The 15808-nt window shown below is 35.9% G+C and overlaps 1 protein-coding gene across 1 annotated transcript in view; it reads right to left on the bottom strand.

Annotated features, from left to right (window-relative positions):
* Window positions 1-236: 236 nt before the first annotated feature.
* The window catches only part of LOC145676223 (uncharacterized), a 33965-nt gene continuing 18393 nt past the window's right edge, over window positions 237-15808 (bottom strand). The window contains exon 2 of the mRNA XM_081747156.1: window positions 237-4665. Coding sequence (XP_081603282.1) covers window positions 3390-4526 — 1137 coding nt within the window. The 5' untranslated portion in view covers window positions 4527-4665 and the 3' untranslated portion in view covers window positions 237-3389. The remainder of the gene's footprint in view (window positions 4666-15808) is intronic.

The raw sequence follows: 15808 nt of genomic DNA, 5'->3' as shown, positions 1-15808 counted from the left end.
TGGAAGATGCTAATGAATAACATAATCAGATATAATCTTCAGCCCCAGATTAGCCCTAATTCGTCACCGTTTTTTGAATTATTTGTAAACAATTGAAACAACATTTTTCTTAATTGGTATGTTAGCAACTTTGGGTGAGACACTTGTCGGTTTCCGGGGAAGATGTGGATTTCGTATTTATATGCCTAAAAGACCTCCAAAATATGAAATTAAAATTTTTATTCTTGTTGGTGAAACATTATACTACACAACAAATATAGAAGTGTATGTGAGGACACAACCAGAAGGCCCGTTCAAGATAAATAACAAACCTGAGGAAGTAGTGAAGAGATTGTGTCAACACATTCATGGTACATCTTGTAAAGAAACCTTTTTACAATAATCGTTTGCAAGCTGCAATTTTGTTAAATAAATTGAATGAGACAGTAAGTTAACTATTACAGGGACAATTCGTAAATACAAGAGAGTTGCCCCCGCGTTTGTGAATGCCAAACGGAGAAAAGAATACAGTAGTGTATTTGGTTTTCATTGGAAATGTCCCATTGGTTCGTATGCATCTAAGAAAAATCTGAGATGAGAGTTCCAGAGATAACAGGAAGCCAGAGATCGTCACATTTTACAACGATACTAAAGGTGGGGTGGACATAGTAGACCAGATACCTACTGAATATGACGAAGAAAGAAATACTACACGATGGCAAATAACGTGATTTTATCACTTCTAAAATGTAGAACCGACTAATAGTAATGTTATACATTTAGCGAACACAGCAAGCTTATTCGGATTGACTCTAGAAACAGATGCTTCTGTAGCTAATCATGTAGGAAAGCGAGGACGATGTTACATGTATAAACACAGTAAGGCCAGATATTTTGCCAAAAGTGCTGTAAGTGAATTTGCCTAAGTCACGCAAAAATGATGTGTGGAGACTGCTGCAGAATTGAAACGTGAATATACCGCTATTAGGAGAAATCCTGGTTTACTTCTTTCTAGTTAATAAATATTTTATTTTCAGTACCGGTATTTAAGCAATAAAATAGTCACATAATTATCGAACTTCATTTTAACAAGAAAGGTATTGCCTCAATAAAAATGTATAGTTTCACTTAAAGCGTATCCACTGTCTGGTGTTTGTATTTCATATTATAAATATAATACAAATTTAAATCCTAGTTCACATCTTATCAGACAAAAATGTTCCTGGGTCCAGGAGGCAAAATGTTACCATTCATAAATTTTTTTTTCACCTTACCACTATAAGGTTAAGAACAATGTATCTCACGAGGGTAAAGTGTACTGGCAGAGCGTAAACATTAGGGACAAGGAGTATGCTGATAGCGATTTGGTGTGCGGTCTAAAGTGAGGTAGTATATATTGCATGAATAAAGGGTGCTGGGTTTGGAAGCGTTTGTTGATATAGGTGAGATTTACTTTTTCGATATATTAGTGTAAAGTGGACAAGTTATGTATTGGTATAGCTCCAGAGTGGGACTACGTAACCGGACAATGAAAGGTATGTGGAAAACTTTTGGTTAGAAGGTCAACAGTTTCTTTTATAGATTTTGAATAATGAAGCTATCCACACTGTAAATCTGTATGTTAAGTTTGGCAGTAACAAATCTTTGTATGTACTTAGGATCGTCTATGCATAAAATACAAAAAGACGACATCAAACCGCAGAAAAGTTAAAGTTCGAGCTACTGCTTCGGGAAAAATATTTGTGCTATCTCTATGCTTTATCATTTCCATTGTGATCCCAGTAGTAAGGCTACGGCTAGAGTCTGCGTTTGCCAGCTGGAGATGCAGTGAAATATCGTTATCATTTATTGGAAGAGAACACTCAATTAAAATAATTTACAATGTTCAACTCAGATGGCAAGAAAAAAGTGAGAGTGACTTGGACAACGTGATCCCACGCTAGAGAAGTGTGCCAAATCAGATGTTTTATATTCTGCGTTTAATGTGGTGATGTACAGTAGAATGCTGCTCAAAAGTGCAGTGAACAGAAAACCACCTTTAAACTATACTACAAAAATGTACAAAGTGTTACAAACAATTTTACAGACTGTGCCGTAAATATGGCTGTTTAGTGGTGAGCAAAATATGTCTGAAAATATCGATAAGGAACAGTGGAATGTCGTTTCTCAGCCAATTCTCTACATAGAAATAAGACCGCAAGACGATAAAGGCGGATTGTTTGTAGTATTAAAATTAATGGGGCAGCAGAGCACAGAATGATCTCGTACGTGAGTGTGAAACTATTTGAGCTGTCCAAAAACAGTATTCGTCGGGTGTTTTAGCAGACCATATAGGAACAGTGCTCAAAGTTTACTTGAAAGAGGCCACGAACATTTCCAGATGTCAGAAGGTGACAAAGTTGCTCATTTTGGTGACTATAACTTGAGCTTAGATATGGATCTACAATAAACATGGGATAACGTCAGACACAAATTAAAACCCTTTGTTGACTATTCTACTCAAGCACTCAATTTGGGATAGTACAATTTTTATAGCACGCATAAAAATAACAGCTTAGTTTATATCATATCTATTCTTCCAACAGAATGCGACATCTCATATAAACTCTCAGCACGTGTGAGATTTTTGTCCTTTGTGGATTATCATTTACTTTGCAATATGTGAACATTGAGTAAATGCCTTGCTAAGCTCTTTGCATCTTTTTGGTGACTGACTTGTGTTCAACTGCGTTTCAAGGTTTTAGCGTTGACTATATCGTCTTCCACACTTCTCACGTGTGAGGTTTTCATCCTGTGTGGCTCAGCAGGTATGAACGTTGAATAAATTCTATTTCAGGATTTTTGCAAGGTGAGATTTTGCTACTGTTTGGATTCACATGTGTGCAGCCAATTTCGAACGTAAATTAAATGCCTCACCACACTCTTGACATGTGTGATGTTTTACTCCTGTGTGGATTAACATGTCTCTAGCCAAACTTCAACGTATATCAAATGACATACCACACTCAGGGCATATTGATGCATATTCTAATTAAAATTAACATGTGTAGTCAGAATTGAACTTCGATTAAACTTCTAAGCATACTCTTAGCATACGTCTTTTTTTCCTGTATGGATTAACATATGTGTAACCAAACTTAAACGATATTTAATTAAGCCATCACACTCGTAGCATGTGTGATATTTTGTTCCTCTGAGGATTAGCATGTGTGCAGCTTAACTGGAACCTCGATTAAATGCCTTAACACACTCTTGGCATGTTTAATCTTTTTCTCCTGTGTGCATTAAATAAATGTAGCCACACTTGAACATAAATTAAATCCTTTACCACACGCTTGGCATGTGTAAATTTCTTCTGTGTGGACTAACATGTGTGCACCTAAACCTGAACCTTGACTAAATGGCTTATTTCACTCTTGGGAAGTGTGATGTTTTTCTCCTGTGTGGATTAACATGTGTGTAGCCAAATATGAGCGAGGACTAAATGTCCTTCCACACTCTTGGCACGTGTGAGGTTTTTCTCCTGTGTGGATTAACATGTGTGTAGCCAAATCTGAACGCTGAGTAAATGCCTTTAAACACTCTTGGCACGTGTGAGGTTTTTCTCCTTTTTGGATTAACATGTGTCTGGCCAAATTTGAACGTTGAGTAAATGACTTACCACACTCTTGGCACGTGTGAGGTTTTTCTCCGGTGTGAATTAACATGTGTTTAGCCAAGTGTGAACGTTGATTTAATACCCTACCACACTCTTGGCATGTGTGAGATTTTTCTCCTGTGTGGATTAACATGTGTGTAGCCAAATCTGAACGTTGAGTAAATGCCTTAAAACACTCTTGGCACGTGAGATGTTTTTCTCCTGTGTGGATTAACATGTGTGTAGCCAAGTGTGAACGAAGAGAAAATGCCTTACCACACTCGTGGCACATGTGAGGTTTTTCTCCTGTATGGATTAACATGTGTGTAGCCAAAGCTGAACGTTGAGTAAATGACGTATCACACTCTTGGCACGTATAAGGTTTTTCTCCTGAGTGAATTAACGTGTGTTTAGCCAAAGTCGAACGATGAGTAAATGCCTTACGACACTCTTGGCATGTGTGAGGTTTTTCTCCTGTGTGGATTAGCATGTGTTTAGCCAAAGTCGAACGATGAGTAAATGCCCCAGCACACTCTTGGCACGTGTGAGGTTTTTCTCCTGTGTGGATTAACATGTGTGTAGCCAAATGTGAACGTCGATTAAATCCCTTACCACACTCGTGGCACATGTGAGCTTTTTCACCTGTGTGGATTAACATGTGTGTAGCCAAATCTGAACGTTGAGTAAATGACCTACCACACTCTTGGCACGTGTGTAGTTTTCCTCCTGTATGAATTACCATGTGCGTAGCCAAACTTGAAAATCCTCTAAATTCCTTTCCACATACTTCACAAATGTGAAATTTTTCACCTGAATGTAAAAACTCACCACTTGACATAGTTGAACTTTGATTAGAGCGTTTATCACTATTTTGGTACGTATGACGCTTTTCACTTTCCTGTGTCACCATATTTTTTGTCAAACGTGATCGATGAAATCCTTTGCCAAACTTCGTAGAAGTGTCAGATTCCCCATAAGAATGAGAAATGGCTTTATTTAATGTAGTAAACGTATTCCCTTCTCCGTGGAAAGCAAAGATGTTATCGCGCCTGTAACAAATTCAACAAACAATGAAATTTAAATGGAGGTAATAAATAAGTAGCAAGAAAACATGTAATCATTCGCTATATTACATGATTTATTACATTAAATATTGTAGGAATATGAAATGGAGTACCATATCACTATTGTCTCAAAATAAGTTGCTGTAGTTTGTTTCACTATATCAAATTAAACTATCATTTATATCGTGGCGGACATAAGTCTATGACCAGGTATTGTCTACTGTCTTGACACAAATGCACAGTATGAGAATTAAATCTGTCGTATCTGTAGTTTCGTGTGGAGAAAAAAACAACTTGCGATCCAAAGATTTAAGAACAACTCAACGTATTAATAGAAACTGTACCGAATATAATTCACTTATATCATCATAAGAGGAACACGAAAGCCGTTTTGAAACCAATTAAAAAATTACATACAACTTTCCAAACTGAGGCAGAGAAACTTAGAGTAACAAGACTAAAGATGAATGATTTACATCGTTGTGAGTAATCATTTTCAGTGGTCTAGGAGCTTGACCAGTAATCACGAGGTTCTTCGATCAAATACACGTCAAGCATTTTTTTACTTTAGGAATTTTGATGGAAATAGATCGGCGATAAAACACGCTTCATTACATTCAAATATTTGAAAACTCGTTTGCTTCAGCACTTGAACTATCAAATTTTCAAACTATCAAATTTACAATTATTTCGAAGAATATATAAAAATTAAAAACTTATTATCGCTCAGGTCATGCCATTACAAGCAGAAACGTGATATTAGGCAAAAAAAAAATATTTAAGTTTTGTGTAATGTTGCCCATGAAAAGACGAATTTCTCATCTCGATTCTAAAACAAACCAAACAAAATCGGATTAAAACATTTTAATTCGAGACAGGAGAAGGTTAACTCACACTATAGTCATGCTTTGGAGATGAGAATCGAGACGAGACCAAAACTATCGTAAACATTTCTCATCTTATCTTGATTCTAGAAATAATGTATGCCACTCTTTAAGCAACAATTGCTCTGTAGACTGAATCTTATACATCATTTTGATAGTTTGTATTTCTGAGCTCACTGAATTATGGTCTGTGTATATATTTTTGTAGCAAAGGTTTTTAATTACATCTGCAAACTTCACAAGTTAGTTTATTACAAGCTTTAGTTTTCAATTATATTGTTCTTTCTTTTTACAGTTTTTTTCCTGAAAACGTACAGTAGAATATATTCTACACGAAATATTAGCAGAATTCTTTCGTTTAAATTTGAGTAGCTGTAGAAGTGTCTCATGATGGTATGGAACCCCTTTCTTGAAACCCCTTCGACATCTTCTGTAGCTTAGCCAGCATAATTATTACTTAAAAACAACTGTAATTACGGCTCTTGTGAGTTTAGAATCCCTACTTTCTACACCAAAATTACCTCGAAACTTTCCGTTATAACATTTAACTTTCCTTTATAACATTTAGCTAGTTGTAGGGAAACTTTCCGTTATAACATGTACCTAGTTGTAGGAACGTATCGAGAGGGTATGTGCTGTTGGTCCTGACACTTCTCTCCAATCCCGACTATTTTGTAACTTTTGGCTCACGATATGGGTTATTTTACAGGCTTGAATACAATGTGTCCTCATACGGAATTTGTTACCTGTACTATTATTATTATTATTGTTACTGAATATTTGAGACCTCAATATTACGTCACACTGCCGTAGCAAAGCTGGGATAAATGCAATAAACAAGTGACAAATCTTGGCAAAAAGACGAAAATCAATGTGAAGGTTACGATTATATTTACAAGAATATAACAACTACCAAAAAACACGATTTCAACCACATGGCGACCGTTCTCCTGATTAAATTATAGTAATCTTCCTACAACTGCTTTTACAATACCATTAGTTATACAGATAACGTGTTGAGTTTGGATCTGATTAGCCTACTGTCGACAGTCAATTTCCATCAGAACCTCGGCGAACACAATTAATTAAAAATAGAGCAGAGTGATAGATAAAAACAAGAACTGAGTAATGTAGATTTTTCATGTAAGTAAATATGTTTTGACCTTGAAAGCAACAGAGATTAATGTAGGTCATAAAACTTTTTCTTGTTGATTTTTAATTCCATGTAGATGTGAGTGGATAGCAAACAGCTGATTGAGTATACACACATACATACATGTTTTACACTATGCACCTTCAAGTGCATTTATGAATAAGAGTAAATGTTTTAATACTAATACACAATAACACACTGAGCAAGGCTATGTGATAATATGTAAAAAGAAAACAGTATCACGTGACAGTTTCAACACAATAACTGTGCAAACAAACAGAGAACATATAGAGAATGTTTCGGAAAGCAGGAATTAGGACGTACAGGAAAAGAGGAAGCAGAATAAATGAACTAGTCAGAAGAACAAAGAGAAAAGCAATAGCGAACAAAGATCAAGGGGGAGTAATATATAGATTAGGATGCGAAGAGTGTAACAAAATTAACATAGGAGATACAAAAAAAATGCAAAAAAAGGATTAAGCAGCACCAGGATGATGTAAGATTGAAAATGGAAAACAATGCGATATACAAGCATCAGAAAGAAACAAACCACAGGATAGGTGGGGAAGGAGCAGAGGTCATAGAAGTAGAGAACAGGGCTTTGGTGAGAAAATGGAAGGAAGCCAGAGAGATTATGAAAGCAGGACGTAAGGTGATGAACTGGAATGCAAGATTCCCGATAAATAAGGAATGAGAGAAGATTCTGCTTAAAAAGGAAGGAATAAAAAGGAAGAAGAAAGAAAGAGAAACAAAATAACAAGGAAAATAAGGATAATTAGAGGACAGGACGCATCCAGCGGAAAGAAGTAAACCTTTAATTGGACACGTGTGCAGCTAAAAAGTGAAAGTGAAAGCCAGACAAATGTTACTTTTTAAAGAAGGGGCGGAACCTAGTTAAAATTGATCTCCGGACAGTATATATAAGTGATAACCAACTCCCAGCAACCAGAAGGAGTGGAAGTCTGCTGAAGACACAGTTATTGTGTAGAAACTGTCACGTGATACTGTTTTTCAAATATTATCATATGGCCTTGCTGATTGTGTAATTGTGTATTAGCACAAAATGGAATCAAAGCACGATAGAATAGTTATAGAAAATATTTTATATATGGTACTAGTTTATATCTGTGCTAAATTTATATTGAAGCACTTTGCAAAGTGAAAACTGAGTTGTAAAAACAAGAATTGGTTGTTAATGGTCGTAATATCAAAATTCTTAGTGTTTCATGTTTTAAGTGCATGTTTCTTATTTTCGTGTTAAATCCAGACATTTATATTTTTGTACTTTGAATTAGTTGCTCGTAACTCATATCAATATGGAGGCTAGTGTTCTAGAACAATTTCAAGCAATGTTGACAGAGGAATTAGAGAAACAATTAGAAACCATTGCTCAAAAATGGTAATGAATATTGGATGCCTAGGACAAAAAATACATGAATCAGTAGGTGAACTTCAAAAGCCTGTAACAGATACGATTTGGGAGCGTAGGAAAGAGCGAATTGAATACCAAAGCAGACAGCTTACGTAATAATATCAAAGTAGCCAATAACTCCTTAACCGAAGTACTCTCTGAATTAGTTAACACGGAAATCATGTTGATTCAGTAACTGCTGAGTTTAAAAATAGTGTAGCGGAATGAAAGAAAGGTATCACTGTGTTCTATGAATACATGCGAACGGCACAGTTTGAGTGCAGGCAAACTAACAAAATAAAAGAGTGCAAGGCGGAAAAGAAACCGTCTTGAATTCGAGCCAGCCCAAGCTGTGAAAGATATGTGCCAAATAAACCAGAAAGTCGATTACAGTCAGGAAAAGGAAATATGCAGTGTAGAGATAGCAAAAAAGAAGAATTGTTACGCATACCTGTAAAAAATTGTTTTTAATGCAATTGTTTTGCAGGCAAGGGATACCGATGTTTGACACATGATAAGCGATAGCGTTCAGGTTGCGCGTATCCGCCCTCTCGAAAAAGCCAGGGAAGGCTTGAGATTTCAATTGATGATTTTGTGTGATAACGAAGTTACAGTGTTGTCGGCTTTGTGTCGCAGGCAAATGGTTTTGCGCGAATTAACAAATTCAAATTTGTCTTTGTAACCGTGTATGTCTAACGTAAGTTGCATTTTAGTGCTGCAAATCCATTCCGACTTTATCAGCTTTGAGTATTGTAGAAGGAAACGACTTAAAATTCACAATAGACCCACCAAGCGAATTCTGTTTTACGCAGTGAATGTCTCGTACATAATATATCGGTCGGAAATGTTTACCGTAAACAAGCGAACACTTCAAATAAAGCACACGCAGTCGAAAGTATATTTCCGTTAAAGAACCGAAATGTAACACCAAAGTTAAGAAGAAAACTAAGATGGCCAATGATACCCAGTTGAGTTTTCGTAATACATTATTAACGAAAACTCGATTTGGAGGAACATATTCAGTAAAATTAAAATGAGCAGACGTGATCATATCAGTACATCAGATGCAACATTTGTTAATTTTCAGTTGCCGAAAGTTTGAATTTTCAAGCTAGTACTTCACTATTGCGAAATTGTAAAAAGCGAAAGTTTGAATGTAGTGCTACCAATGTGCGTCGACCTCCACGTACAGCGTATTCTCAGCACGCACAACCACACATTAGGCGTGCAGAAGGAAATAAGTTGAGAATAAAAGGAAAGTGCCTTGGTAAGCGTAATTCGGAACGCACTAAACTCAGTCAAAGACGAACTACATGCAAATTAAAGTCGAGCTGTAGGCGATGTTATTTCGAGTCAAACATGCGGAAGAAGTATACATCGACTCCGAAGAGCACTAAAAAGCTTAAGCGAAAACACGTACGAACATTGTATAGTAAACTACATGGCAAAATATAGTAATAGTAAGCGCAAACCTAAAAAGAAATTTATGGCAGGTATCGCAATGCAGCGTAAATCTAAACGTCGCAAAGGATGGTGTGTTATAACCGCTGCTATGTTATAGAAGGATTTTTTGTGGACACTCTGTATATTTCGTCAAGACAGTGATCATTATTTTCAATTTATACTTTATTCTGCAACGCACATTAGTTCTTTCTTTGGGGGAAATTGCTTCTTCCCCACACAATTGGACAAAGAAGTCTTTCATCGTTTTTTTCATATATATAAAACGTTGCTTTTGCTGAGAACATTTCAGTTAGTGACTAACCATTTCAGTGTTTCTCCCTGACTTATTATATGCACTGTATTTATTCTGCAGTTATTTGGAACTGAATTAAGTGTTTTCTTTAATCGCTTATGAAACATTATAATAGATTAGAGAAATACGGGCAGACCAGATGTTTCAGCAATCAAAGTGGCACCAACTGCGTTGTTTCGTTGCCCGTTATCTGTACTTTCTCACGCCAGTGTTATCGCCGTGTCTAGTGCATTATAGGCAGTTGACTAAAATTAACATAAATTGTTTTCCGTATTCTGTTTGTATGTGCATACAGGTGAGTTAACTGAGTGATTTTTGAAATGAACTGCTAACACAGGGGCACAAGCTATTAGCCGGTGAAGGACGATTTCTTACGGCTAGCCCCAACTAGTGAAGTCCCAGGTCCGCAGACCTTGTGCGTTTAAAATGTTATATACGCGCCCGCCAACAGCAGTATTCTACTTTCGAGAATTTCTTGTTTAATTTGCTGAAGAATCACCTCTTCGTTTTAGGACGGTTCAGCGTAACAACTGGATTCATCGTGAGACGATCCAGACAACTTCTTCCTAGTGCTAATTTCCAAGCGTGTCAGTGGTGTGAGGGAAGCATTTACAGTGATATCTGAATCATAATCATATATATATAAAGGGCTATATTGCCTGAAAAGGGCAAAGTGTGATTTCAGCGACGAAAATTATTATATCTATCTAGTGTTCAGTGTTGTGTCCATTCTTCTTCGCTATTTTTTTCAAACTAGTGTTCTAATAAATAAGTATAGTGTCATCCCACACAGCAAGGAATATTTTCTCAACCAAAAGAAAATATTTTCCTTGGTTTCAAAAGGTTTTCCTTCTCTGGAGATTTCCATGCTGGTTTTCCTAATGTATTCCGTATATTTCCGGAAAATATTTTCCCAAAAATGTTTAGAAAACATTTTAGAAATTACCGAAAGTACATTTTGAGAATGCTAGCCGGAAAGTATATCCAGGAAAATATTCACAAAATGTATTAGAAATATTTTATTGGATGTAATCTAATATGTTTTCACTATTGAGAAGGAAAATATTTTCGAAATTATAATAAAAAATTTTTCAATATATGATATGGGAAACAATGAAAGGAAATATATTCCATATATTTGAAAAATGTTTTCTAATAGGTTATTTGCAATATTTTCTATTTTTACAAGAAAACATATTGAATATATATATTTTTAAAACGTTTAGAATATTTTAAAAATAAATTCTTTCGTAATATAAAAAATATTTTTCAGAAATGTTTTAAAAAGGTTTACTTAATTTTAACAAAAGTATTTTGGTAACCTTCTGTTATAACTTAAATGGAATATTTTCGTACAATATTTTAGTCTTATTTCCAGAATATTTTATCGGATTTTGAATATAAAACTCTAAAACAAGGAAAAGTAAACATATTAAAAATGAATAGAAAATGTTTTCCGTTATGTTTTGGAAAATATTTTGTGTTTTTAGTGAACAACTTTTTCTGATATATTATAGAAATATTTTTACATTGTTTTCATAATATACTCTTCCGTTACTGGAGAAAATATATTTCTTCTTATATCTGAGAAATATCCCAATACTTACCGGAAATATTTTTAGAAAATGTTTGGAAAACATTTTATGAAGTACAATAAGTATATTTTTAGAACGTTAGAAGGAAAATAATCTAAGGAAAATTTTCACAAATTCTACTATTGTGTTGAATGTAATGCAATATGTTTTCAATGTTGAGAGAGAAAATGTTTTCAAAGTAATACTGAAAATGTTTTACATACATGATATAAAAAACAGAAGAGGAAATATATTCCATAGATTTTACAAATGTTTTCCAACGTGTTACTTGCAATCTTTTCTATTGTTACGAGAAAACTTATGAAATATAATTTTAAAAATGTTTCGAATATTTTAAAAATAAATTCGTTCGTAATATGAGAAATATTTTTAAAACGCCTATTAATTTTGTATGGAAATGTTTTTGTTACCTTCTACTGTAAATTAACCCTAGGAAGTCCACGATTTTTTTTGTCTCAAGTAGGTCCAAGGGGGGACTCCTCGAACCCACAGTATAACATACTATAACTCACATAATGCCATCTAACAAGAAATGAATATAGAATAAGCATTCAGAACTTACTCGTGGCTGATATGTTGTTTCCTAACATAAAAACACAATCCTTGTTAAATACAAACGAAAAAATCTAAGTTCAGGAAATATACTTGTAGAAAATATGTCACATGGAAGTCCAAGGAGGGGGTTCGATGAGCCCACTACTTAAAAATAATTTTTAATTTTCAAGTTACTAAATAATACCGCACATTAATGATGTGGATTTATCAAAGAAGTAATAATAGACAACAAATAAAATTCTCAATATTTTAATCAAGACTTACGACGGAGTTTTTCAGGAAATATACTTGTAGAAATTATGTCACATGGAAGTCCAAGGAGGGGGTTCGATGAGCCCACTACTTTGAAATAACTTTTAACTTACAAGTTAGTAAATAAAAATGCACATTAATGATGTGGATTTATCAAAGAAGTAATAATACACAATAAATAAAATTCTCAATATTTTCATCAAGACTTACGGGTTTTTTTCAAGAAATACAAAAGAGTGGGCTCGAGAAGCCCCTCCCTTGGACTTCCTAGGGTTAAATAAAATATTTTCAGAATATTTTATCTAATGTTTAATTAAAAAAGTTAAAAAAATATTAAAAATGAATATAGTTTGATGTTTATGAAATATAGTTTATGAAACATAGTTTGTGCTTTTAGCTAATACTATTTTATTATATATCAAAGAAATACTTTTACATTATTCTCATAATATATGCTTCTGTTAAAATAAAAGTAAATATTTCTTGTTATACCTAAAATTAATTTTATCGGAAATGTTTCTGAAACAATTTTCTAATTTAAATATGTTGGAGAATATATATATATATATATATATATATATATATATATATATATATATATATATATACAGATGGTGATCAGAAAAATGGAACCACCTGAACGAAATTGCAACTTACCAGATTAATATGGTGTCGGGCCACCTTTAGCCTTCAGAACAACCTTGATGCGACGTGGGATGGAAGCATAGAGGTCGTGAATGGTAGCAAGTGGAATTTTACACCATTCTTCGTGCAGGGCATCGGCCAGTTCTCTGAGAGAGGATGGAGGTGGAAATCGTCGCCGGAGTCGTGTTCCCAAGACGGACCACAGATGTTCAATTATGTTGAGATCTGGGGATTGGGCGGGCCAGGGGAGGTGTTGAACTTCATCCTGATGTTCCTCAAACCACGCTGCAACAACACCAGCTGTGTGAGTGGGTGCATTATCATCCTGGAAGATGGCGGAGACACTGCAGATCATAAGCTTCTTTGGGCGTTCTCCACACACAAACACGGCCCGTGGTTGGGAATAGGGTGAAGGATGACTCATCCGACCATATCACACGTTTCCAGTCTTCAACGGTCCAAGTGGCATGGTTGCGGCACCATTTGCGGCTTGCGAAAGCGTTATGGTCCCTGATGAGCGGTTTGGCCCGTGCAACACGACCCCGTAAGTTCATGTCATGTAATTCGCAGCGGACTGTGATTGTCGAAACAGGATGGGGGAGGTGCTGATTGAGTTCTTCCGTCACTTGCTCCGCAGTGGCACGACGCTTCTGCGTGACAATGCGCTTTAATACCCGGCGTGACCTGTCACTCATGATTTTCTTCCGCCCACTGTTCCGCTTCCCCGATGTGGTTTTCCCGTGTGTTGTGTAAGCCGTCATCACCTTCGACACTGTCCCACGCGACACACCTAACACAGTAGCCACTGACGTCACACTCACTCCACATAACCGCGTACCAACAATTTGTCCTCTTTGAAAATCTGAGAGGTCTCCGATTTTACACTACCTCCGTCTGCTGCAGCCACTGGACACTGCTGTTCCACTGCGCCTCACGTAGTATGGAGACCGACCTAACTCACCACCACCAGCGAACCGGCGCTGCGGGCTCCATGACACCACTGCCAACCCATACATCTGACGTGTTGTCAACTACAGGTGTTTCCATTTTTCTGATCACCATCTGTATATATATATTGTTGAGTTGATATTGAGTTTAACGTCCCTTTTAGCAGCGAAGCGTGGACCTACTGATTAACATGGAATCCGAACTAAATGTGGACGTCTTTTAGGCCGCGCCTCTATTACTTCCGAATGCGATTGCGAATGCGAATTTCCCAGCACGTGTAAATAAATTGGAGAGGCGTCGACTAGTTCCGACCAGCAAATTGTGAAAAAACCGACGAAAAGATACGAATGATCCCAACCTGTTGGGATTGTTCGTCCGAATACGTGCGAAGGAGATTTGTCTGCAAAAGAATTGAGCGCTACGAAAGAAATAAGTTTGTTTTGCGTGAAAGCAGACGACGTTGCAAGGTGCGGAGATAAAATAAAAAATAAAAATTAAGATGGAAGTAGATGTTCATGGTGTAATAAATTGTGCTTTTGATAAAGTTGCATTGTGGAACAAATTATGGGCAAATGTAAGCAAGGAACTTGGCGTGGAAGGTATGTATATTTTTCTTTGTTTTGTCTTTAAAATATGAAGATTTAATTAATACATGAACTCCAGCTTTTTATTCAATTTATTTTTCTTTCTGTTCCTTAAATAATGATTTTAGGAATATATGTAATTATTGACAAATATGTTTGAAATAGCAAAAACGGGTTCCTTTTACTCATGGAGAAAAGTTACTTAGAAAGTAGATTGATTCTGTAATCTCTAATTTTATTTAGGTTATTTATTTTAAAGTGAAAATAGTAGCGGTTACCACGAAAGCATAATAATAAAGGGAGCGACATTCAGTCTATTTTGCACACAAAGGAAATGCCATTCATCCTTTGAACGTGCAAAATATGTCATTTATCCGCATTCGTCTTCTTCGTGCTCTCAAGATTTTAAGGTACGAATTTTGAAGCAAAAATATTTCACATTGAAGCGTTGAAAGAGACATTGCAACTTGATTCGCATTCGCAATCGCATTCGGAAGCAATGAAGGCGCAGCCTTGGACGTCATTCTATTACCTGTAGTATGCAGCGCCAGGGGCAAGTATATGAACCTGCGTTGCCAGATCTAGCATAATGATGCTAGATCTAGCATAATGATGCTAGATCTAGCATAATTTGCATTTCTTTAGGATCTAGCATCTTGTTTTTAGCATTCTACCCAAATCTAGCATAATTTCAGCAAGTTTATCAAAAAGCCGTAAAACCTGAAGATGAGAAACAAGTTGGTCGTGGGAAGAAAAAGAACGGCAGAAATGTATCCTCTTTCATCGATTCATATAGTCGGTAAACCATACAGGCAGTCTTATTTTCCGAAGTAAGTTAAAAACGGCTTTTTTTTTGTGTGTGTGTGTGTGTGTGTGGCTCCACCCACGGTTTTCTAATCCTTTAACTGCGAGGCATGGCCGGAGCTATGGGGGCCATTAACCCCCCAACTTTTTGATAATTTCACCATCTTTATTTCTGACTTCATTACCACCTCTATTCCTGAAATGAAAGGTCAGGGACCTATCAAAGTTAGCCCCCCCCAGCATACAATACCTAACTCCGCTTATGCTGCTAGGTAAATTTCTTTCAAAATATGTAAACAAACACTTTGCATTCATTTATACGATATATACACCATTGAGTCTGGCAACGACTGCACTAGTTTAGTTGAGTTAAAGCTTTGGTGCGTGAAGTATTGAGTTCTATCCACGCATTCTTGAGCTCTGCGTATTTTAAGTTACGTTATCGTATCTCAACTTCGTTCTTTTTTCTTTTAAATTTCCTGAAATAGTAATTATGAGGATCTAGCATAATTTCGATCAGGTTTTGGAATAATTCCAAGCT

The sequence above is a fragment of the Thermobia domestica genome, chromosome 18 (genome assembly GCF_964235325.1).
Source record: "Thermobia domestica chromosome 18, izTheDome1.hap1.1, whole genome shotgun sequence".
NCBI lineage: Eukaryota > Metazoa > Arthropoda > Insecta > Zygentoma > Lepismatidae > Thermobia > Thermobia domestica.
Note: the sequence above shows the minus strand (reverse complement) of the source record. Positions and strands in the feature narration are given on the sequence as shown.